This window comes from Perognathus longimembris, chromosome 14 (assembly GCF_023159225.1).
Source record: "Perognathus longimembris pacificus isolate PPM17 chromosome 14, ASM2315922v1, whole genome shotgun sequence".
Taxonomy (NCBI): domain Eukaryota; kingdom Metazoa; phylum Chordata; class Mammalia; order Rodentia; family Heteromyidae; genus Perognathus; species Perognathus longimembris.
This window is the reverse complement of record NC_063174.1, coordinates 54,970,206-54,997,135: the sequence shown is the minus strand read 5'-3', so window position 1 is coordinate 54,997,135 and position 26,930 is coordinate 54,970,206. Positions and strand designations below refer to the sequence as shown.

General features: G+C 41.2%; 1 protein-coding gene across 1 annotated transcript in view; it reads right to left on the bottom strand.

The window, feature by feature from the left end:
- The window catches only part of Unc79 (unc-79 homolog, NALCN channel complex subunit), a 220,870-nt gene that overhangs the window by 111,950 nt on the left and 81,990 nt on the right, over window positions 1-26,930 (bottom strand). The window contains 7 exon segments of the mRNA XM_048362115.1: window positions 2,896-3,126; window positions 4,712-4,883; window positions 7,104-7,333; window positions 13,293-13,321; window positions 15,908-15,948; window positions 16,576-16,664; window positions 21,819-21,883. Of these exon segments, the coding sequence (XP_048218072.1) occupies window positions 2,896-3,126; window positions 4,712-4,883; window positions 7,104-7,333; window positions 13,293-13,321; window positions 15,908-15,948; window positions 16,576-16,664; window positions 21,819-21,883 (857 nt within the window).

Below are 26,930 nucleotides of genomic sequence, written 5' to 3'. Positions count from 1 at the left end.
CAACAACAAAAAAAAAACCACCTTTCTTTAACTTCTTGGGTGGTCTTTAAAAAAGACAAAAACAGCAACAAAACCCTACTTGTTCAGTTTGGTGCGTAAATCTCTTATCTCTGGCTATTCTGGTTGTACTTCATCATTTAGCACTAATCTGTTATCAGTTAACTTGTAGGCCTCCAAACACAGAACTCATTTTGAAAGAAGGAAGTTTTCTTCCCTACAAACTATTTTTTTAACTTGTACAGTCAGATCATATTAATCCTTCACTACTCTAAGGGAAATCATAATAGAAAAACATATCAGCATAGGCAAAGAACTCCATTTACATTATGTAAAAAAATTCAGTTTTATAAAGTAGTCAGTAGGTGGCACCATCAAAGACAGAAGCATATTTTGATAAATGCACAGATTTCTGAGTCCTGGAAATCAAATAAAATCTATTTCTTCAGATGGGCTATGTCCTGTTTTATCCTTAAATGTCCTTTTGTTTTTTAGCACAGAATTAAATAGAAAATTGCCTTAAGGCTTTTTTGAAAGGAAACAAAATATCACAAATAAAAATAAGACCTAGAAAATACGTTTTTAAAAAAGACATTTCCTGTATTGCTGCCAAAGAGTGATTCTGAGCATCTTCCTTCACGGGTCAGACAGAAATTACACTGGAATGAAGAATATGGGTTCTTCCCAGCTGTACATCTGCAGCCTGTGGTCCAACGGTTCAGAAGCAAGAGGATCAACACAAAGAAACCTACCCTCTGAACTGGGTGGCTGGGGGGCATTTCGGCTGAGCCTCCTTAGCATTTCAGATGGCTACTATTGCCAGAATCCTAGGCCAGGGGCCCAACAAGGAGCAGGACAACAAATCAGGTCCAGCCAGCCACTCACTTCAGAAATCACAGGGAAAAATTACTGATGAAAGGCAGGAAAAGAATGGAATATTCAGTAGACCATACTAGAAAGACAAAGATCAAGTGTGTCAGCCCTACCCTCAGAGATACTGACAGTGTTATATGGCAAGAAAACAGAGAAGCCACATTTTGAGAAAACAAGTCAGGAGTCATTATTAGAAGTCCAGCGACCCACAGACAGACTCTTGTCACAAAGACCTGCAACCTCGTGAATACACTTAATACTGTTAGAAAACTGAGCCATGAGAGCAGGAGAGGAAAGAAAGAGCAGAAGAACAACACCAACAAACCACATCAGCTCCAATGGAGAGCTGAGGTGGGACACTGGGTTGACCAGGAGGAGGACCAGAAGACAGGACACAGGCAGACAGGAGACACATGGCCTGGTGTACCTGACCCTCAGCTAGACTGGGCCTAACTAGGGTTAGGTCAGGGGGCAGGATCACCAATAGCTTAAGAGTTCAAGACCCAAGACTGTCATGTCAGGTCTAGTAACCTGTTGTCCAAGTCCCCACCCCTGCCTCTAGGAATTCAGGCATGCCCATCACCTGGGAGGTGAGACTTCCCTGCTCCACCATGAAGACAAGATGGCGCCAGTTAAACCCAATTCCCTATCATCCACCACATGGCCAAGATGGTGCCTGTTGGTTTCAGCATCCCTAATTCATTACGGCAGCTCTTAGATTATGTAGGGAAGATGAGAAGAAGAAGGCAGAGAGTCAAGCACTCTTAGTCAAACTTAAGTCCTATCAAGGAAACTGGAAGAGTCCTCACTTGAGGCTGAAAAAAAAACTGCCCTTGCTGGGGGGAGGGGGGCAGGCTAGAGACCATCTTCATTTTGCTTCAAAGATCTATAATCCTAGAAGTGAGAGGGGCAAATCAATTCCCATGAGATGAATATTCCTGCTTGGAAGGAAACCTCATCCTCTAATAATCTGCCTTCAAGGAAGGCTCTGCTATTCCTAGAAGGTATAAGGCAATGGCCAAAAACTTCTAGGTGCCATTACAGAGATCTGAAAGGAGAATGTTGTCATTGCTAGTGGTTGACAGTCTATTGAAAATACCTTAGTTACTCTTACATTTGTGTCTGCCGCCTGAAGAGACCAGCTTGAGAGAAACACTTCTTAAATGACTAACATGACCACACGCAGGGCTGAGCAAGAACCTGATCCAAAAGTTTAGCAAAAGGAGGCAGATACAAGACAGGATAAAGGCAAAGATGCCAAGCTTTATCCTGTTTTTATTTATTGGGTATTTTATTTTATTTTATTATTGGGCCTTTGCTGGCCCAAGAGAAGAGTTTGTGTTTTTAGCAAAAACAACCCCCAAGTCCCTGAAGGTATACAAGAAACCACAGAAGCTCTCTCTTTCCATAGACTGCAAGCCAGGAAAGTACTGAGCCCTAACAACCTCACAGAAATGTCTGTTGTCAATGTTGGGTCCTTCTTAATAATAATAATAAAAAAACCCATCAATGTCAAGAAAGAATACTTCCTTAAAATTGTTCATTATTTACTTTATTGCTAAGATTTAAATATTCAAGTGTCAGATTAATGAGTACATTAGAAATTTCAGTTTCTATGAATAGAACTAGCTCACGCTTTGATAACTTTTCTTTATATATTGACTGTGAAATTAATTTGGCCATTAGAATACACTAGAAATTCCATTAAAAGCAAATATTAAGTCAGTGCTCTTTTTTTACTTAGAGATTGATTTGTGATGCTCAGAACTCTTTTTTTGGCCATTATTTCCTTAAGTTTTAAAGATACTTCACAAATTCATCTGCCATTCTTCCCCATCCTAAACCAGCATCAAAGCATACCTCTGGAAACGCAGCTGCTAATGCAAACATCTTTGACTCTTGACCAAAATAAGGAGAGAAAGTTGTTCATCTTCTGAACACCTTGCCAGCACCCATGCGGTCAAGGTAGTGTTTAATGCCTAGTCCCTCCTACCAACGAGGTCAAACCCACTGGCTCTTACTTACCCGAGCAAATTCCATAGGTTTGGGAAGAAGGCACATGACCATGACATCAAAGCGAACATCGCATACCGTCTTCAACCACTTGGTGACAAACTGAGGCTTCAGTTTCTCTACCAAGCTTCCAACTTCATCATCCATCATATACGCCGTGGAGTGAAACCACTGAAACACCATGGCCACTAGCCGGGCCAGGCTCTCTGTAGGTGTGTTCTCGCTGGGTGTGCAGAGGCTTACCTGCAATGGGCAGAATAGATCTTGGTTCAGCCACGACAAATTTTTGTAACATCATTACATGTAAATTTAAAGGCAAAAAAAGGAGAAAGGATGTTCCAGATAGTCCGTATCATACAACATAAGCAGTTTTCCAAACGAGAGTTGCCTACAGGAACAGAGGAACTACATCTATATCTCATCAGGATTTTGCCTTTTCGTGAAGCATTTTTGTGTCCTACAAAATATCTATGACATAACCTGCATTGGATAAATACTTCCAAAAAGTTAAATCCGCAGAATGATATTTCATCAATCTTCAGTGAAAAATAATCTACATGTGTAGGTGCTGGTGGCTCACCCCTGTAATCCTAGCTACTCAGAAGGCTGAGGTGTGAGGCCAGCCTGGGCAGGAAAGGCCAGGAGACTCTTTTCTCCGATTAAACACAGAAAAAGCTGAAAATGGCACTGTGGCTCAAGTGGTAGAGCCCTAGCCTTGCCCAAAAGGGTACCAGGGGCAGTGCTCAGGCCCATAGTTCAAGCCCCAAGTCTGGCAACAAAAAAACAAAAACCTATCTATTTCAGTTCTATAATGACAAGACTATGAAAGAACTTTATATTAGCAACTGAATTTTGATACCTGGGAGCTCTGAGTTTGACACATTAAGATAAAAAATTCTAAACATCCTCCATCCATTCATTGATTCTGAAATCATCTTTTATTCAGCACTGTGGCAAGAAAATAAAAATTAAAGAAAGCACTATCTCTGGTTTCAAAGAGAAGCTGTAGCAGTAGAAACAAGGCATTTGGAATCAACAAATCCCAATTTGGTAAAATAAATAAATGAAACAAAAAAATTTATGAAACCACCTGTAAGCATTAAAAAAAAAGATGCATTACTATGAAAATTTAATCAATTTGGCCAACAGGCTAAATAAAGCCCGCTACAGAACTGGTATACTCGGCTGGCTTAGTACACAAATGATGGGATATGAATTATAATGAATCTAATACTAGGAATTTTTCCATATGTTTCCTGTCAAAAAGGTGCATTTCAGCCGGGGAAGGCCCTGCACTGAAGGCCTCAATTTTTGCTAGTTTATTCAAGTCAATTGGGAAACTTGGGGAAGGGGAGCGGGGAATCCCAGGATTCTTAGGTGGGATTTGAGAATTGTTACTTTTTAAGTTGTTTTTTTTATTTGTTTGTTTTGCCAGTCCTGGGGCTTGAACTCAGGGCCTGGGCACTGTCCCTGACTTCTTTTTGCTCAAGGTTAGCACTCTGCCAACTTGAGCCACAGCGCCACTTCTGGCTTTTTCTGTATACGTGGTGCTGAGGAATCGAACCGAGGGCTTCATGTATACAAGGCAAGCACTCTTGCCACTAGGCCATCTTCCCAGCCCCACTTTTTAAGGTTGTTGGGTTTTTTTTTTTAAGGTAAATTTCATTGTGCAGCTCAGGGCTGACAGCTACTGCTCCTGAGGATGTAGCCCCATTCTAAGGGTAATTTTCAGTATTTACTGCTTTCAAAAGAATCGGACCAATTCCTGATCAGTGCAGTGGTAGAGTGAGAAACAAAAAGAACAGAACAGCTCATTTCTTTTCCTTACTAAGAACCATATTCCAAATTGACTGAGCAGTCTCTGGTCGTGCTTATCATCGTCCTTGTTGTCAAAGTCAGCATTATCCAGGGAATGATGGGAAGATGAGAGGCCCAACTGCCGCCGCTTATTTAACTCATGTTCCCGCTGCTCAGCGTGGAACTCTGCTTCTTTCAACAAGCTGGCAAGGAAGGGTGATTTCAAGTTAGACTAAGGAAAAATCACATCGGAGACCAAACCTATTCAGAGCAATGAGTTCATGAATACTCAAGCATCTCAAGTAATTCTCCTTCCCACTGATACAAATTATTCCAAGAACCCTGATTTCATTTTCTGTTTTATGCTCCATTCCTAATTCAAAGATGAACAGACTGAGGCACAAAGAGGTTACTTCTGCCTACCAATTTTAAACGAGTTGAACTAATACCGCTGACTTCTGGTTCACCACCCCCCCCCCCTCTAAACATTAATGCTTTTTTTGCACCTACCATGACACTGTGAAAAGTAATTCTACATACAAGGAACATTTAAGCTCTTAAGGTCCAAATGGGGAAAAAAATAATATTCACCATCTAGTATTCAAAGGCCAGAAAGTAGGCAATAAGGACTTCTTTTTAAATTTGCTTAACTGGGGCTGGGGATATAGCCTAGTGGCAAGAGCACTTGCCTCGTATACATGAAGCTCTGGGTTCAATTCCCCAGCACCACATATACAGAAAATGGCCAGAAGTGGCACTGTGGCTCAAGTGGCAGAATGCTAGCCTTGAGCAAAAAGAAGCCAGGGACGGTGCTCAGGCCCTGAGTCCAAGCCCCAGGACTGGCAAAAAAAAAAAAAAAAAAAAAAAAAAGACCTAATATCATATCATAAATTTGCTTAACTGTAACCCCTCTGTTCATCACTTTGACAATAAATTAAAAATAGTCATTGTTGGTGAGGGCTCAGCAAAAATGATATACTGTTGGCATTGTAATCTATTAAAGTATCATGAGTTATAAAGCCCATTTGACCAATCAGTATGTGTCTGCTGAACTGCCCTAAAAAAAGTAAAAATATATAGGAAAAGCCAAGCACCAGTGGCTCACGTCTGTAATCCTAGCTGCTCAGGAGGCTGAGATCTGAGGATTGTGTCTTGAAGCCAGCCTAGTCAGGTAAGTCCATGATACTCTTATCTCAAAGTAACCACCAAAAAGCTAGAAATGGAGCTGTGGTTCAAGTGGTGGAGTGGTAGCCTTGAGCGAAAATGCTCAGGGACAGTGCCCAGGCCCAGAGCTCAAGCCCCAGTAGCCCCAGTAGGGGCCCCAGTATGTGTGCGCACACACATACACGCCCACATATGAAAAGCACAATCAGCAAAAATATTAGTGATAAAAGTAAAAAAAAATTAGAAGCAATCTAAATATGGCATGGTGGGGAAAAATAAGTTATAACCAGATGGTATTATGCATCCATTAGAGAGTGATAAATATGGAACTTCACAACATGGACAAAAGCTAATTGCATGTTCGATCAACAAGAATCACAGATTCTCTGCGATTGTATACATATGTAGTATTTGCATAAAACTAAATCATGCCTAGATGTGGCTGCAAGCCAACATCATGATGGTGCATCATGATGATGATGCAATATGGCTAGTTTTGTGGGTTTGGGGTGGGGGGGAAGGGTGGAGTTGTTTCTAAAATGTTTAACAAACTTTTTTCAAAAATTCCACTATGTATCAGCTACTGAGATAAGAGAAATAGTTCCTCTTCTTAAAAACTTAGTTTATTGTTTAATTTTTTTTTTTTGCAAAATCTTGCCTCCTTAGATAACATACCAAAAAAAAAGAAGAAGAGTTCTAAAGGTTATCATTATTTCAACCCCTTCTTTGTCTGTCTTCAAAGAGGAGAAGATTTCAAACCCCACCTGAACTCCTTCCCCTTAAGGCTTAGCTCAGAATCGCCTTATTGCTCATAAGCAGATAACTTGTTCCTATGCTTTTGCCTGGGCTTCTTTCTGGGGTAGGGGGATGGCCACCCCTCAATCCAGGCATCTCTATGCCCCTCCCTAATGCCGCTGAAGCCCCCAGGGCTCTGCTCAGTGCAGAGTCCCCCACCACCATAGACCTAAGTTTACTAGCTAGAGCAAACTGGAGGACACTCCTGTCTCCCAGGAGCCTAGCACAGTGTCTGACACACGATTAGCATTCCATAAAATATATATATATATATATATATATATATATATATATATATATATATATGCATTCATGGAAAAACGAGATGTGCTCACTAAGACAGTATCATGGCAACACTGCTACCCTGAGGGCGTCTGAGGCGGGATTGAACCCACACCTCCCAGCCCGGGAAGCTCAACGCCCAGGTGCATCTTTGGGGCATGCTGCAAGGAAGCTGTGGTTACCTGATCACCGCCTCCACGGCGCAGACCAGCTCCTCGGCGCCGCACTCCCGGGTGTTGATGGGGGGTGGGGAGGTCTGGTAGAGGTGGGTCTCCGAGGCGGCCCCCACCTCGTTGCTGTGGTGATTTGAGTGGCATCTTTTGCAGTACCGAACCGGCCTGTTGCCGTGACGACCGCAGCACCCTGCGGAAAAGCAGGTAACGACTGCTCTTCTCACATGGGAACTGCAGTTCTGGAAGCGGAGAAAGTGGCATCAGTGGAAAGAGACTGAGGAGATGGACTTGGTGGGAGAACTGGAGCAAAGGGAAACTTTAGGGGGCCACTGGAAGGGAGAGTGCATCTGGGTTTCCTTCCCAAATGCAAGGGACATTCCAGTGACAGTTAAAAATAAAGGTACTGGGTGGCTTTTCCTAGTGAGAAGGGTAGAGATAAGGTAGAGGTCAGGGTAACTGTGATGGGAGCCCCAGGAATAAAGAAGATTCTTTCTGGATTGTCCAACTTACCGTTTTAAGAGTTTCCAACAGAAATACAAAGAAAAAAAAAAGTAGAATGGCACACCAGAAAGAACACAGCACAACAGCAGAAATGGAAGACCCGATCCCCACAGGAAGGTTTTTGAAAACTACTTTATTCACCACTCAAAGAGCAGCTTTCCACTGCAGTACATCTGTCCTCATGGCATTTAAGGACAGGTAGGGAGCGTGCTGAGCTGAGCTGAGCCAATGGCCCCAAAGCAGGCCTCTCCACTCCCGCCAACTGTCATTCTATGAAGACCTACAGGATACATCAATGACACCATGGGGACTCGCCCAAACACAGCGAGAGCCACTCACCACAGATGAAGGGATGGACATGCGGAATGTGAAATAGCCTAGGAAAGTCTCCTCTGAGGTCAGGGAGCTCTTGACAGAGCTGCCCTGACAAGAAGTAGGACAGCATGTGCAACAAGGAAAATGGAGGAGCGGTGGGGACACCCTGACGTGAACAAAAGACCCGGGCCTGAGCCTGGTGGTGATGGCACCAGCACATTTTCAGTGTGTGGGTCCACGGAGCTTTCTCCGCCTCTCAATAATGCTGACCAGAGGTGAGCACCTCAGTGGGAGGCAACATCCCAGCCTTCATCAACTCAGAGCTTTGTGAGGACCTCACACCTCTGTGACAGAAACCTCTGGTGGAAACAAGGAGGAAGGCATGCATGAAACCTCCATCAAAATAATGACAGTGGGCTGGGAGCTGATGGCTCACACCTAAAATCCTAGCTACTTGGGAGACTGAGATCTGAGGATCACCATTCAAAGCTAGCCAGGGTGGTCAAGTCTGTGAGACTCTTATCTCCAATTAGCCACCAAAAAGCCAGAAGTAGAGCTGTGGCTCAAGGGGCAGAGCACCAGCCTTGAGCCAAAGAAGCTCAGAGACAGTTCCCAGGTTGAAAAGTCAAGTGGCAGTACTGGCACACACACCAAAAATGAAGGAAGGGAAGGAGGGAGGATGATGGGTTCCAGGATATGTATATGTAAACGGAAGGGAGGGAAGGAGGGAGGGAGTGGGGGAGGAAGGAAGGAAAGGAGGAAGGAAGGAAGGAAGGAAGGAAGGAAGGAAGGAAGGAAGGAAGGGAGGGAGGGAGGGAGGGAGGGAGGGAGGGAGGGAGGGAGGGAGGGAGAGAGGGAGGGAGGGAGGTAAGGAGGAAAGAAGGGAGGGAAGAAGGGAGGGAGGGAGGGAGGGAGGGAGGGAGGGAGGGAGGGAGAGAGGGAGAGTGGGAGGGAGGGAGGGGAAAAGGGAGGGAGGGAAGGCCGGTATATTGAATTGCCTATGGGAACCACCATCTCAAAGCACAGCTTTTCCACCTTGACTTTTAGCACAAGGACACCAAGCTTAGACATTGGTTCTAGAAAAAAAAAATCATTTTTTTAAACAGGACTCGGGTCAACGAACCATGGAAGCAAGCATGCAGATGCAGGCCATTCTATTCTCAGAAATAGCAGTCTCTTCAAACATCTGTATGTATACCATCTTAGAGTATTTTTCTTCTATTATTTTCTTTTTACTAATTTTTTCATAGTGCTGAGGTCTGAATTCAGGGTCGCATGCTTGTGAGGTAGGCATTCTACCACTTGAGCCATGCTTCCAACTCCTTTTTAGCATTGGTTATTTTTCAGGTAGAGTCTCACTCTATACCCTGACTGGCCTGGACTTCATCTTCCTGTTTGTGCTTTCAGCATCCCTGGGGATAATAGGCCTGCGCTTCCCCACCCGTAGCTGGGACATCAGCTGCCTACCACCATTCCAGCAATTGGCTGAGTTGTCTCATCAAACTTCTGCCCACGATGGCCTTAATCTCTTGGATTATAAGATTAGGCCACCATGTCCAGCTTTTTTTATAATAATTTTGAAAGAAAAAAGTCATTAGATAAAGTAAGTTTGATACATTGTCATTCATCTTTTCATAAGCAACTGATATTTATTGAAATCTTACAATACGTTAGATACCTTGAGAAAGGCTTTAAATAGGTTATCTAAGCATTACAGTAGCTCTATAAGGCACATGTCATTTTGTCTCCATTTTCTAGGTAGAGAACCTAAGATCCAGAGGGGTTATATGTTTCCCAAGTCCATACACTGCCATTCTTTACTCATCTTCTTTGGCATAAAAAAGGGTGGAGCCATAACCAAAGAGATTAATTCCTAGGAATAGGACATGCCTTGGTGAATTCAAGTATTTCTGTGGACCAGTGAATAGATGGCTGTCCCTCCCTCACTTTTTACACTAGGAGCCCAGTGAGCTATCTGTATCAACACTGTATCTTGGCTGTGCAGTGGGCAGATAACTGAACTCCTGTGCACAGACATTCACAGCAAGAAACATGACTAAGAAAGCAAATTCAAAGAGCCCCATACACACCCAGGCCTGATTTATACGAAGACCTTGGGCCACCAGCCAGGGTTTTACATGTAAGGAGTCCTACAGAAGAACATCCTAGAAACTCTTCTCAGAATTAGGGCTTAGTCTCCCTCCTCTTGAATCTGATACGCATGCGGCTATTTCAATCATTAGAGTAGGGGAGCGGTGATGTTTAGATGTCTCTCAAGGCCAGGTCATAAAAAGGCATGCAACTTCTATCTGGCTGTCTTAGAAAATCCTCTCTTTAAAAGTTTTCCTCTGGGCTGGGTACCAGTGGCTCAGGCCTATAATCCAAGCTACTCAGGAGGCTGAGATCTGAGGATCTCAGTTCAAAGCCAGCAGGGCAGAAAAGTGAGACTCTTAGCTCCAATTAACCACCAGAAAATCAGAAGTGGTGCTGTGGTTCAAGTGGTAGAGTGCTAGCCTTGAGCTAAAATACTCAGGAAGAACACCCAGGTCCAGAGTTCAAACCCCACAACCGACCAAAAAAAGAAACATTTTCCTATAGGAATAGCCCTTCCAGAATTGAAGAAAAACCATGTTTAGGTCTGTAGTCAAAAGCACCACCTAGCCTTGTCTTCAAGTCCCCCCATTCCCGAAACCATGTATGAGCTAGAAAATTCTAGATAGTTCCAGTCCTCAGGTATCCAAGTCTGCCCTGATGAGGCTCCAAACATTATCAGGTAGAGACAGGTTAGCTCCACTGTGCCCTGTCCAAGTCTCTAGCCCACAGAACTTATTAAGTAATTGCTCTTTGTTCTGAGCTACATTTAAACTTTTCTTATGTAGCACTTGCAAATATACACAAAGCCACCCTGCTTTATCCTAATGCTAAACAATATCAAATACTACCCACCCATTTTTGGTCAAAATTCTAAACAATTTCTACCATTCCAATTAAATCTTAATAATTGATCTGAAAGTCTTCAACCCAGATGGGCTCAGCTGTGAAAACTCACTGTCACAGTAAGCAAGAGAGTTTGTTTCCTTCAATTCGGATTCACATCAGCATGGTATTGTTTTTGTTGCTTTGTTTCTTGTACCAGGAATGGGCTTGAACTCAGGGCCTGAGCACAGTCTCTTAGATTTTTCACTCAAGGTTAGCACTCTATCACTTGAGGTACACCTCTACTTCCAAATTTCTGGTGGTTAATTGGAGATTAGACTCTTAGGGACCTCCCTATTCAGGCTGGCTTTGAACCACAATCCCCAGATCTCAGTCTCCTGAATAGCCAGGATTACAGGCTTGAGCTATGTATGCCTGATGAAGACTATTTTGTTTGTTTGGTATGTTTTCTTGCTGCTGTTGTTTTCAGTTGTGGGGATTGAACTCAGGGTCTCACACATGCTAGGCAAATGCTTTACCACTGAGTACATCACTAACCATTGGGTATAACTTTTAAGTATTAACTCCAACTTCAGTTGTTATGTTTTAATGACGGTTACATATTTTTATTCTAGTACTAGGGTTGGAGCTCAGGGTCTCCAGCTGGCTTTTTACTGGTTATTTTGGAGATAGAATCTCACAGATTCTTCTCCTCAGGCTGGATGAAGAGCAATCCCCTAGATCTCAGCCCCCTGACTAGCTAAGATTTGTATTAATGAGCCACCAGCATCCCATTCCATCTAGGATATTTTGACTTTGGAGAGAAAGTATGTCCATATAACTCTTTTGTGTTTTTACTTTCAATATAGTATTCAGTAAAGTATTTGAGATATTTAACATTTCACTGAAAAGTAGGGTTTGTGTTAGATGATTTTGTCCAACTATATGCTAATATAATGTTCTAAACTACTTAAAGCAAGTTATCATATGTGATAGGTTAGGTATATTAAATTCATTTTTCAATTTACAGTGGGTTTATTGGGACATAACCTCATCTTAAGTCAAGGAAGATCTGTATTTCAATTGAAATAAATCATGGCAGATAAAGCTGGTAAATCCTTCTTATCTTTCACTTTCATGTTGTTTTGCTTGTTTTGTTTCAAAGCAGCATCTCACTATGTAGCCCAGGCCGGCCTGAGCTCATGATCTTCCTGTCTGTATCTGAGATTACAGTCTCTTCATCTTTCATTGTTGACATAATTGTGTATAGAGAAAAGACCGTGGAAGGGTAAATATAACCTGAAATTTCTTGCCACTGCTATCACCAGGAAAACCCCATTACTCTACTCCTTGAATCTGCGCTGACCCTGAAACCTGTTTTAACACATGCAATGCAACAGAAATGATGCTGTGTGACTTCTGAGCTTCTGTTTCAAGGAGCCTTGCAATGTCCTTCCCAGAACACTGCTGCCTTGTGACCAAGTCTAGCTTAGCCTCCTGGAAAGTGGTAGGCACACATACACCTCAGTCACCCACACCTACCACCTGACGGAGCGATGGCCGGAGATAGGATATGGTGCAAGTGATACCATCTGGGACCAGCCAATCCCCACTGCTCCTAGCAGAGCTCATCAGAAGATGTACCTCACTGAGCACAGGCCAAACTGCTGAACAGCAGGACCGTGATCAAATAATTGGTAGCTGTTATTATCCACTGCATTTGGGGGAGGTTTTCTATTCAGAAACAATGAACTGAGACAGTCTTCCAAAGGTACCTACTCATAATTGACCTCCCTCAAATTTTAAGTAATTTATACAAGGTCCTCATAGGTAGGAGGAAGTAAAGCTGACCAGACCCCAGGTATGTCAACCAAGGAGTCAGAGCTCTTTGGACGATACCATGCTACCTTCTCTTATACTTTACAACTACTAAAACAAGAAGAGAAAAACAGAAATGGGTTAGAGAAACTGTATGAAAAATAATGAAAAGAATGTTAAGGAAAGAATCTGTAGCTAAATCTCTCATTCAACTTACATATAAATGAATATTTTCAATATATACCTTATTGGGTACTTCTAATACATATATCGAATATTTGCACTGCACTTAAAACAATAAAGATTTTCAGCAGAAAGACAAATCTTTAACAAAAATTAAGCTCCACGAATTGCCCTATCATTCAAACCTTTTCAAAATTAGACTCTTATCCAAGATTACTCATATGCCCTTATTTTAGGTTACTTAAACAAACACATGTGCATAAGATGAGCGAGCAAAAGCAAAAATAGAAATGGAGACCAGCTGGACATCACAATCTTACATGCTAGATTATTTCCTTTCCCCTCCACAAAACCAGTGACATGTACAAACCACAAAACCATGGTGGAGAAATGAGGCAGATGTTGATGAATGAATTTACATATAAACAGGAAACCATGGCCCACCACACAGATGGTTGCTCTTACCTTTTTCTGACATATAGCAGATATTTCAGCTGTAAGGGGAAGGTACACAAAATATCAACAAAGGAAAAGAGCCTATTTTAAATAAGAGCAACCATGAAGGGGAATAAAAACAACCTTAGTAACGTAAGCTCTGGACTTGACCCAAACAGGTTTTGTCTCATAAATTGTCTTCTATTTTGTGGGCCTCTATTTTCCTACAAAGGCATAAAGTGCTCTTTCTCAATCTGATAATGATTACAAAGTTTTGTTGCATGTCCTAAAAAAATGTCCCTTAGTTTCACATCTATTTCGACTTTCTCAAATATGACTAGAAATCACATTGTGTTGAAGCCAAACAACATTAATTTTACTTCTTCATTTTAGAGAGGACCAAGTTGAGGGCCGCTGTGCCAGAGAGCTCTAGGCGATCGATTGTAGAGGTGTGCCTAGAGCTAAAGCCTCTGGCTCCGTTTTCTGTTCTATTATATGAGGACACTGGCCATCCTCAAAAGATGGTTTACGGGGGCTGGGAATATGGCCTAGTGGTAGAGTGCTTGCCTCGTATACGTGAAGCCCTGGGTTCGATTCCCCAGCACCATATATGTAGAAAAAGCCAGAAGTGGCGCTGTGGCTCAAGTGGTAGAGTGCTAGCCTTGAGCAAAAGGAAGCCAGGGACAGAGCTCAGACCCTGAGTCCAAGCCCCAGGACTGGCAAAAAAAAAAAAAAAAAAAGATGGTTTACAATAACAAAACAAAAAAGAAAAAACCCTGTAACTTGACCTATTTATATTTGAACTATCAACTTTATCAACTTATGTCATTCTTAACTAGTGTAAATCAACTACATGGTTATGTAAGAGGAGGCAATCCTCAAACCCAGGAGTAAAGCTGCCTAACTTCTCTCTACTTCCAAGATCACTTTTAATGAATGTGTAAGAATATTTTTCAGTTGGAATATCAGTTATTTCCATGGAAATCAATGCTTGAGAGCACTAGAAAATAATTCTTCCAAGAATCTAATAACACTTCCCTTGAAATAGTAAATGTTCAAAAAATGGAATGACACTTTATTTATAGGATGGTCTCTTGCAATTTAGTTAAAAAAGTCAAATGCCTTTGGAATCCTATGTGGAAATTATGAATTAGTGGGTGCCAACCCAATGAAAGGTATAACTCATTTCAAAAACTCATTTTATGTAGCCATCATTTGATAATTTGAGGCCCTAAACTTTAAAGCTATATCTTAAATAATCTTATACTACTGTCACATTTCTAGAAATGTAAATTAATCTCAATTCTTTCAGATGTAAGATCAGTAAATTAGTCTCAATTCTTTCAGAGAGGAGTATCATCTGGAAATGATGACCAAAATTCAGAAACCGATCTCATATTTTAGAACATATGGTCCTGTAGCCCCAGCTATTTGGGAGGCTGAGAGAAGAGAATTGATCCAGCCCAGAAGTTTAAGGCTAATCTAGGCAACAGAACAAGACTGTCTGTTAAGAAATGAAAAACAAGTCATTTGTAGGGTTGCACACCAGGAATCCCAGTACTTGGGAGGAAGAGGCAAGAGAACTGTAAATTTGAGACCAGCCTGAGCCACAAGGCTAGACTGTGTCTCCAAAAAAGAAGAGGAGGAGGAGGAGGAGGAAGAAAAGAATTTTAGAACTTCATAGCCAGTTTTCCCTCAAATCACTGGAAGTAGCCCAATTTAAAGAGGAAAAAAAGTTTACCTTTACCCATAGTTCAGCCCCAGTCTTTCTAGCTAACCTTCTGTGAAATGTGAGAATGTCTCTTTGAAGGAAGTAAAGCATGGTTCTGTTCTACAGTTCTACAGTTGCCAGTCACTCACTCAGTCAGTTTCTCTCTTAAGACTGAGATATCTTAATATAAAATGTTAGGCTGCAAAGTAGCAGTGTAATTGCTATCAGCAAAAGATCTTAAATTGTATACATCAAAAATAATCTGTCAAGTTCTTCCTGCGGCCTGGATTTGTAGCATGTCCCCAGATTTTTCCACCGAAGGTCTTTCCTATGCTTTTCTGAATCCTTTTCTTGGTCATTTCAGTCACCAATCAGGTGGCTGGCTGGAACAGATGCTTCTCCTGGGTGCAGAGAAATGCTCGGTCTGGAATCTATCAACTTTTAGGACACAGCTTTAAAAACTCTGACAACTTGAAGAAGCACTACAGATCCTGTCTTTCCATTGAAATAGGTTAAATATCCTTTATCCTCATTTTACTGCTAGTGAGATGAACTCTTAGAGTATTAGAAGACACCTTCCCAGTACAGAGCCTGTAACAATGGCAGGAGAAAGGCCCATTTTCAACTCTCTTCCTTCCTTACTCCCTTCCTGACCTTATTCCCCTCCTGACAGAAAATCCCTTAAGACAACTCAGCAGGGCTTTAGTCAAACTGAATCATAACTGCAACATCTAACCTGAATTTGGATAGGGCGGATACCTCTCCCCCCATTAAGTGTTTGAGAATATTATAAGGAAGACATTAATATAATGCTTCAGGTCATTACACTTTGGTTACCGCCTTTGTAAAAATAAAATAGTACAAAAGGAGACAGATCTACCATGTCATTAGTCATGATTACTCATTATTCATCCTTTCCAAAATAAAATCATACCTTGTGGCAGAAGAACATCAATCAGCCACTCGCTGTGGTCTCTACAAAGGGAAACAAAATTCATTTGTGAGCTTCATTGAAATGTGTCCCTTCCACATGAATGTTTGTAAGCTTCATGCTATTGATGAAAGGCTTTTAACAGAAAGGAAGTATAATGAAGAGCACTACCATAATAAACCTTTTAAAATGTCTAATGTATTCCAGTTAAATTATAAATTATAGGCATTTCATCATATTTAGTTATCTGTAAATGATACTTTCCAGATGCTAACTATGCCAACCAAAATACAGCATGATCAACACAAAGATGAGGCTGATACTAACAAGCTAAAAACCCCACTTGAATTCTATGTCATGTTTGAAAATCACAGGTTTTTACATCGCTTTTTTATCCCTCTACAGCCTTTTTAATAGAGTTATTTCAAAATTGGAATTGCTTTATTAAGTGGAATTACTTTATCATGTCATGTGGAGGGAAATATTGCAACTTTTTGAAACCTGAAATCTCCCAAATGACAGTTTGCCATATGTTAAATATTAAACTAACCTTTAAAAAAGCAGAGAGACTAACATAAAATTTGGGCAATATAATCACTTTAAGTCCAACTGATGTTTCTAATTTTCTCATCTTGCTCCATGTCTTTCTCTCTAAGGACTTTTATACCTACCCTGCAATTCTCTCGCTGCATTCTTCACAGAGATACAACGGAGGTGGTTTATCACCCAAAGCTACTGACAGGGAAGGATCTATGCACATCTGAAACACAGAAAACAACAGAATGAACTCTCCTGCTGCTGCGTACCACATTTTCTTCACATGACAGACACTTCAATAATGACAGAGTTGTAAAGCAAGATGGAACAAATATTTTTAGAGAAACCGTTTCACATGTAACTGCCGTACTGCACTGGTTGATGCCTGAAATGAGCCTGCTTAGCATTTCCATTTCTCCTTGTTATGTGCAACGCAAGTAACAAATACGGGCAAGACATTCACCCTCATTCCATAGCATCTTCAAATTGGCTCTATGGGGAGTAAACACAATCACCTCTTTCAGGAAAAGAAAAATGTTATTAAGATTTTTAAATCATAACTGAAATAAAAATGCTGGCAGAAGAGAATTGAGAAATGTTTGCTTCCTCAGATATACCTCATTCAAAACATTAGCATGAAAGCATTTTTCTTACTCAGAATCTTAGCTCTAAATCAAGCAATCATACAATGTTTTCTTGTCCTATACTTTTTTTCTGCACATGACCTACAGCAATTCACCCTTGATGTCCTGTTTATGGCTGGGGTTTCACTAGCCTAAGCACAGAAAAGTGTTCATCTTCCACTTGATCATCATTTCAAATATCTGGATGTTAAAATCAAGTGAACACATGTACATAAAATCCTATGAACACAATTTAATATCCAGGCGGTAAAGAACACCAAAGATAAGGAAGCAAAAGACTTCTTCGTAATCAGTCTTAGAGAAACTAAAGGACCCTACGCCCTTTACCTCACACAAGATGTACGCAGGCGCACATCTGAAAGAAGCTGGGAGGAGGGCACAGAATGAATGGAAAATGGGGGGAGGGGAGAATACAGTAGAAAGGGCCCAACAGCTGCAATGGGCACCGATGAGAACAAACCAAGCAGCTCAAGGGCATCAGGGAGGAGGGAAAAGAAGGAGCAAATTACACTAAACAAAAGATAGATAGATAGATAGATAGATAGATAGATAGATAGATAGATAGATAGATCACCTGATCTGGAAGGGATTGTTTTACAATTAATAACCATAACCATAGAGGATAAAAGCACTGTAGACTAGAGTGACAATGTAGATTAAGGATAAGACTTTTTTGTTTGTTTTTGAAATAATAACGAAGAAAGCAAGGGGGACAGGGTGAGGGACCGGGGTGAGGAAAGGAGGGAGAAAAATGAGGAAGGGGATAACAGATATGACAAGAAACGTAGGTTTATTCACTACCTTAAGCATGTAACTATAACCCCTATGTGCACCATCTTGACAACAAAAATAAAGTGAACTAACCTTTCAAAAGACTAGCTAGCTGATCCAGGTACTGGTGGCTCACACCTGTGATTGTAGCCACTCAGGAGGCTGAGATCTGAGGTATCTGGTTCAAAGCCAGCCTGGGCAGAAAGTCCCCATGAAACTCGTATCTCCAATTAAGCACTCAAAACCTGGAAGTGGAGCTGTGGCTCAGAGAGATGGAGCTCTAGCCTTGATAGGGCCAGGGTCAGTGCCCAGGTCCTGAGTTCAAGCCCCACAACCACAACCACACACGAAAAGACTAGCTGGGCTTTATATTTTGTAGCAACTGAAATTTTTTTGTTTATCAGTCATTTTGAATGCTGTTCTTGTTCTCAAGAAGTAATTAGTCTATACTACAGCTGATTATACTCTTAAGATACTCAGTACACAGATTCTTGTGGAACTTCACTGGGTCTTTAGTTGATTTGGAAGGGGAAAGTGACCCAGATTTACAACCCAATCAGCCTGTAATTCAAAGTTAAAACCCTGAGGAGTTTAAGTGATTGCATATATAACAATTATAACTGCTAAATTTAAGTAATTAAACCACCAAAATTTATAAATTACATGTTGCCTACAGCTAAAGATGTACTGTGAAAAATTCTATTTAAGTTTCTTTATTTCTTAATGCAATGAATAACTACTGTTTGGTTTATTAAATCAAGACTTAGTAACATTTATCCTATAAATGCCTAAGGAGTAAATATTTTAGGCTTTGTGGCCCACACAGTTTATCACAACTACTCAACAGAGCATTAAAGTAATCATAGCCGATATGTAAACAAACGAGTATAGTTATGTTTAAATAAAACTTTATTTACAAAAGCAGACAACAAGTCAAATTTTGTGGTGGGTTATAGTTTGCTGACCCTACCTTACATAGTTATCTGGGCTTCAAGTAGTTTATAAAGTGAACTTCAAGTAAAACCAGGTAAAACCAAAAGCAGATTGCAATCTAATACACGATAAATCCAGCATATTTTCACAATCTGATTGCAAATCTCAGATCTTAACTAAAATGTACTTTTTTGCAGCATGTTTTAACAATAATAAATAATACTTTTATGTTTAGCTAATCATTTGGGCCTAACTCACTATTGTGGCAATATCAGGCTTTTAATAAGGGTTAATCCATTTTCCACAGGGTTTTACCTTACATTCATGTAGAACTCATCTTGAATGTTGTTACGTCACTCGTTTTTCAAACATCCGTCAAAATGTTAGCCAGATAAAGTTAAGTTTTTCATTAACTTAAAAAGAAAAATTCGGGGGCTGGGGATATAGCCTAGTGGCAAGAGTGCCTGCCTCGGATACACGAGGCCCTAGGTTCGATTCCCCAGCACCACATATACAGAAAACGGCCAGAAGCGGCGCTGTGGCTCAAGTGGCGGAGTGCTAGCCTTGAGCGGGAAGAAGCCAGGGACAGTGCTCAGGCCCGGAGTCCAAGGCCCAGGACTGGCCAAAAAAAAAAAAAATAAAAAAAAATAAAAAAAAAAAGAAAAGAAAAGAAAAATTCGCTGGGTGCTGGTGGCTCACACCAGTAATCTTAGCTACTCGGGAGGCTGAGATCTGCAGATCATGCTTAGAAGCCAGCCAGGAGAGAAAAGCACATACGACTTGTATTTCCCATTAACTGACAAAAAGCCAGAAGTGGAATTATGGCTCAAAAGTGTGAGGCTGGATGGGGCTGGGGATATAGCCTAGTGGCAAGAGTGCCTGCCTCGGATACACGAGGCCCTAGGTTCGATTCCCCAGCACCACATATACAGAAAACGGCCAGAAGCGGCGCTGTGGCTCAAGTGGCAGAGTGCTAGCCTTGAGCAAAAGAAGCCAGGGACAGTGCTCAGGCCCTGAGTCCAAGGCCCAGGACTGGCCAAAAAAAAAAAAAAAGTGTGAGGCTGGGCAGGGATTATGGCCTAGTGGTAGAGTACTTGCCTTGCATACATGAAGCCCTGGGTTCAATTCCTCAGCACCATATATATAGAGAAGGCCAGAAGTGGTGCTGTGGCTCAAGTGGTAGAATGCTAGCCTTGAGCAAAAAGAAGCCAGGGACAGTGCTCAGGCCCTGAGTTCAAGCCCCAGGACTGGCAAAAAAAACAAAAAGTGTGAGGCTCTGAGTTCAAGTCCTAATATTGATACTGCGTGAGGGGGAAAAAAATAACAAAACCCAAACCCTTCCTGGGTTATTAAAACAATTAGGAGTTTACTAGTGCCAGATGCTGATGGCTCACGCCTGTAATCCTAACTAATCTGGAGGCCGAGATCTGAGGATCACAGTTCAAGGCCAGAACATGAAACTCTTACCTCCAGTTAACCCAACAACATGCCAAAAGTGGAGCTGTGGTTCATATCTGGCTGTTGTATTAAAAATAACTACCTTCTGGTTGTAAATAAAATCTACGCCCAAGATAGAGGTTTAGAAAAATGGGAAACAAAAAATAAATTCAAGTAACTCATGAACCCTCCAACTCAATGTCACAAGTCTGATGATACACACTGCTTACTTTTCACTATGAATAAAACTTAATTTTAAAACTTAAATTAGATCACACCATACAATTTCATAAATTTCCCTTACACCGAATATAATGTTTTTTAATCTCTAAAGTGTTTTTTTTTTCATTGAAAAGGTGATGAGCGGGGGGGGGGGGGTTACAGTTATATAAGTAAGGTAATGAGGACATTTGTTTTTAAACACTGTTACTCCATCTTAATACAATGGTATAAGCATGGGGCTCTGGATGCCTCGGTCTGTGTCCTGTGGTGACGGTATGTGTTTGGGAATACTCACCTTGTAAAGGGAAAACAATTCAGAGCTAGGCCTGTTGTAATGCACAGGAAACATTTACAAAAATGTTACCTTTCTGGAAAATGTACAATGACAAGCTCTTGAAGAAACTGGAGTATATCAACAAGGAAAGCCAATTCCCATAACATTAAGTTCTCTGGAGTAGCCATGAACTCTAATAACTTCATCTAACACTCATTTGCCCTTACAAAGCCACATAGTACTCTACCCAGCCAAGTGTTTTAGGTCTAACAAATATACCATAAGCAATTTTTGTTTGATTTTTTTTCTCTTAACACCATATTTCCACGATTCAGGCATTTCACAGGACTGAACAATTTGATGGGCAGAAAAGAATAAGGCTGAGGGCTGGCTCAAGTGGCAGAGTGCTAGCCTTGAGTGGGAAGAAGCCAGGGACAGTGCTCAGGCCCTGAGTCCAAGGCCCAGGACTGGCCAAAAAAATAAAAATAAAAAAAAATAAGGCTGAGACTAAAGTGCTCAGTTCTGTTTGTAGTTTTAACATTAACCGACAGTTTGACCTTTCTGATCCCTTGACTTCTTTAAAACACTATCTCCTTACCTCTAACATAATCTGTTGTTGAATACGATCCACACATTTCTGTCATTTCAACTGCTATTACATCTGTGATCTGAGCTGAATAATTTTGTCTGTTTTCACCCTTCAATTCTTGAATTTGCATAGTCATCTACTAGGCATTCTGAAGTTGTACATTCAAGCAAAAATGGAAAAACACATTGTCCTGAGTTTGTTAGCTCAGATAGAAGCCTAAGTAAGGGATACGGAAGAGTCCATCAAGATTCTTCTGACAATTAGCTCTGTGCTGCATAATACTTGCCTATGAATTCAGCCAAAACTTAATACCACCATTCATTTCTCTGTCTTGATGAATCTACCCAACTACAGTCAGACTGAACATGGAAGGTATTTGAGTTTATACATTGCCCAGACCTCTGCCTTACAGAGGAACATGCACTGTACTCCACGGCATTCAGCAGTCTGTTCCCAATAATGTGACCACTGAAGAGATAAACGACCCACGGCCTAGTGAAACAGTACCTTCACAGCTGGTTTGTTAATTGCGTTGTGGCATTCAATGTGCTGGCAGTGGATGGGATTCCAAGCTGTAAAGCAAAGTAGAACCAATGAATATTTTTCATTGAAATTATTCACACACTGGTAAAAACACAGGAGATAGTTCACTAGATTTCTTTACCATAAATGGGACCAACATAATTAGATGGCTTCCTATCAGGATCAGGATTTGTAATTTACCAAAAAAAAAAAAATTCAAAGTCAGGCCTTTAGACACCACAATTTCACCCATTTTCCTAAGGAGAGAAAACATACACAGCACCATCTTACCTTATAATGTTATAACATTAATAATTTCTCAAAGATTTCCCAACTATGTTTTTACTTGACTCCCTCATAACTATTTGAGGTAGGTTCAAAAGGTAATTAACCCCTTTCATATGAGGATAAATTTAAATTGTTGTGAGTAGAGAAGGTGGGACTAGAAACAATATCTATTACTTTCTGGAATTTTTCATTTTTACACTATAAAATACATAGGAAATGTACTGTATTTTTGACATCAGGGTAAATTTCAAACTAATAACAAGGAATAATAAGGCATTCACCACCATTTCATTTCATCATCAAAAAGTGGAAACTAGAAAGATGAGTTTCTTGCCACATGGAACTTATGTCTCTTATAAATGTTACCCATATATTGAACTCTGCTAGTTTGTTGATATCTACAATCAAGTCCTCAAATGAGTACACATAGAAAATGAGGAAAGAGGGGCTGGGAATATGGCCTAGTGGCAAGAGTGTTTGCCTCGTTCGTATACATGAAGCCCTGGGTTCAATTCCCCAGCACCACATACACAGCGCCAGAAGTGGCGCTGTGGCTCAAGTGGCAGAGCAAGTGGCCTTGAGCAAAAAGAAGCCAGGGACAGTGCTCAGGCCTTGAGTCCAAGCCCCAGGACTGGCAAAAAAGAAAATGAGGAAAGAAGAGAATGATCCGAGAGGTAGCAGATAAAAACATAACCAGTAATTATCTTCCAGTGGTTGTGATATGGCCTAATATATTTAACTAACAGTATGCCATCATTTAAATAAAAAGTTATGTCATTATGTGACTGGGACATTTTTCCAAAATGTCATAGTCTAAATTATAGGACAAGAAATCAATTTGCTTAACAAGAGGACAAAAATTAGACCAGAGACCATTCAGTATTAAAATATATACAATATCAGGTTTACTATATTTTGAAAGAAAGAAAAATAGAAATGAATGGATGAGGAAAGTTGAATAGACATTCTTCAGATTTGATTCCCATATGTGATAAAGTTAAGTTGACGATAGAGAAGGGAAATGAGTATTTTGTACAACTAGAAGAATGGAAAGACTCTATTTAACCTGTCCATAAGTTGCAAATACATGGGACATAAGCCCTGTTAATCCAAAACTCATTAGAGGCATAACTAATCCATTATAGCATTCTTTTCTACTGAGTTCATGAATGCACTAAAGTTCTTACCACTGAGATCTGAGCAGTCAACACGAAATCAATATACAGGTGGGGCTGGTACATGCCTGTAATCCCAGCTATTCAAGAGACAGAAGGACCACGGTTCAAGGCTAGCCCAAGGAAAAATGCTACAGAAACCTCACCTCAAAAACAAAGCTGATGTGGTGATACACCCCTATAATCTCAGTTACTTCATAGACAGAAGTATGAGAATAGCGATGGGAGGCCAGCTTAGGCAATATTAGTATAAGATCTTATCTAAAAAACAAACTAAAATCTAAACAAATGAACTTGTAGCTTAAGTAGTAGAGTGCTTGTTTCGCAAACATGAGGCCCTGAATTAAATTTTGAGTATTGCAAAGAAAAAGGAAGATGGATGTTCATTGCAGCGCAATTTGTCATAGCGAGAATCTGGAACCAACCCAGATGCCCCTCCGTAGACGAATGGATCAGGAAAATGTGGTACATATACACAATGGAATTTTATGCCTCTATCAGAAAGAATGACATTGCCCCATTTGTAAGGAAATGGAAGGACTTGGAAAAAATTATACTAAGTGAAGTGAGCCAGACCCAAAGAAACATGGACTCTATGGTCTCCCTTATTGGGAATAATTAACACAGGTTTAGGCAAGTCACAGCAGAGGATCACAAGAGCCTAACAGCTATACCCTATGAACACATAAGATGATGCTAAGTGAAATGAACTCCATGTTATGGAAATGACTGTTATATCACAGTTGTAACTACTTTCAACATCCCATGTGTATCTGTAGTTTCTACTATTGATGATGTTCTTGTATCACCTTCTTGTGATTGTATCTACACTATCTCTGTAATCTTATCTAAGTATATTGGAAACCGTGTATACTGGTATTAGAATTAGGAAATTGAAAGGGAATACAAAAATTGAGAGACAAAGGGTAAAATAAGAGAAACAACAACAAAAGCAATACTTGCAAAACTGTTTGGTGTAAGTGAACTGAACACCTCAGGAGGGAAAGGGGGAGGGAGGGTATGAGGGACAAGGTAACAAACAGTACAAGAAATGTATCCAATACCTAACGTATGAAACTGTAACCTCTCTGTACATCAGCTTTACAATAAAAACTAAAAAAAAAAAAAAGAAAAAGAAAAAGGAAGATGGCAGATTCGAAGCATCTTCTGTTTGGCTCCATGAATAACAAAGATGATGGGGTAACAAAGATGAGACTATGTTCTAAAGAAAGGAGCCTGGGAAATCATGAAAAGGGGGCAGGACAGATGAAAATCATAGGGAAACAGAAAGACAACAGAGGAAAGTAGGAAAAAAAAAAAGTCCACAACTCCAATTCCAGTTCCCCAGAGCCGAAAGGAAGCAAAAGAAACAAAGAACAGGTTAGTCCAGATGCCTCTGATGACACACTGACGTTTCTAGCTGTGGGATAAGTCCACACTTTCCACGATCCTTAAATCCAGTGCAGGTGCATGGCATAACAGGGACTGCCCCTGCGTGCCCGCCTAAGGTTGAATAAGAAAGACATTTTGTCCCTCTCCTTTTCTCAGAGAGCTATAAGAAGGTGCCACCTTGAGAGAAACGAGCCTAACTGTTCTGCAGATTTGAAACAAGCAACGATCATGGCTCCAGGAGTTTCGGAACACACTGGCACAGTGTGGGGGGAAAGTGGCCATGGGAAGGGGTCGTGGAAAGGCGAAGGGTCTACCATGGACCTGATGAGAAGTTTAGGAGCAAGAGCTCAGGTAGTCAAGGGCACCATGATAGGTGGCAGGGCCCACAGAGTGGTCCCCTGGGAGGAGCGACTTGCACTGCATGGGCAGCAGAAAACAATGCTGACAGAGTGCCTCGACTCCCAGAGCAGTGACATGTGTCTGCTTCTAGATGGGACTGAGAGCTGTGAGCCCAGGCCTGGAAAATCATGTCATTTCCCCAGCTTCCTCACTCACACAGAGTGAGACTGCTGCAGGCACGGAGACAGCCTTCCAGGAGCTGACTCTGGCTTCCTGTATTTATTGCCAGGTAGGACTGAGAGCACCCACCTAGGATCTGTGGATCACGTTTCTGCCAGCCTCCTCTCTCTTTCATGAAATCTCACAGTGGGATCTGGAAGCACTGAGTCTGGTGGCAAGGCTTTCTGAGTCTCTCAATTTTTTTCCCACTGAAAAATTCAGTGCTCTGTTTCTTCTCCCACCCTGTATGCTGTGAGCTATACCCTACTTTTAGACACTGGCTGCCCCTGAGAGCACAAATGAGGAGTGTGAAACAAGAGGGAACCTTCCCAGCCCATAGGCCGCAACGCTCCTTATAACCCATAGTGACTCCCACTACACAAAAAAGTAAAAAGCAAACTATAAGTGCAAAACTAATCCTTGGTCCTAACCTCAGCCCACGTATAGCAACAACCAGTACAGGTGGCATTACCAGAAACTCCAGCTAATTTTCTCTGGGATTTAGCTCACTGCTTTGAACACATGTCTGAATGCTTGGGTGCTGAGCTATATACTCCTTGCCCAGTGATGAGAAACTACACCACGACCAAGACACTGTACAGTTCAGCCTGAATAGCAGACCTTGAACAGCCAAAGCAAGCTGCAAGTATCTCAATACCTGACTTCAATTTATACCACAGGGCCATGGTAACAGAAACAGCAAGGTACTTGCAAAAAAATGTAGCCCACTAGAAAAGAATAGAAGAGCCAGAAATAAACTTGCACAAGCACAGCCATGTGGATTTCAATAAAGTTGCCAACAACTTGAGGGAGGAGACCTCCTTAGCAAAGGGTGTTGAGAAAACTGGCTTGTCACATGTAGAAGACTGAGACTAGAGCCTATTCCCACTGTACAAAAGTCGATTCTAAACAGATCACAAATCCTAATGCAAGAACTGAAATTCTGTAACTACTATGAAAAAGCACTTGAAGATATGAGCTGAGGGAAAGCATTTCTGAACAAGACTGCAATTGCTCAAGAAATAAGAACAAGAATTGGCAAACAAGATTGAATCAAATTTTAAAAGGTTTTCTACATCAAAGGAAACAATTACTAGAATGGAGACAACCCATAGAATGGGAAAAAAATATTTGCAACCTATTTACCGAACAAAGGATTAATATTCAGAATATATAAACAGCTCAAAATTTAACATCAAAAGAACATCCAATTAAGAAAAGGGTAAGTGAATTCCACAGAGAGTTCCAAAAAAAAGTATAAATATCCAATAAGTATGTGTAAAAATGTTCCACATCATTACCCATAAAAGAAAATCAAATCATTGAGATCCCATCTCACTATGGTCAGAATGACTACCATCAAGAAAATAGCCAGGGGGCTGGGGATATGGCCTAGTGGCGAGAGAGCTTGCCTCGTATACATGAGGCCCTGGGTTCGATTCCCCAGCACCACATATACAGAAAAACGGCCAGAAGCTGCGCTGTGGCTCAAGTGGCAGAGTGCTAGCCTTGAGTGGGAAGAAGCCAGGGACAGTGCTCAGGCCCTGAGTCCAAGGCCCAGGACTGGCCAAAAAAAAAAAGAAAATAGCCAGGGGGGCTGGGGATATGGCTCAGTGGCGAAAGAGCTTGCCTCGTATACATGAGGCCCTGGGTTCGATTCCCTAGCACCACATATACAGAAAAT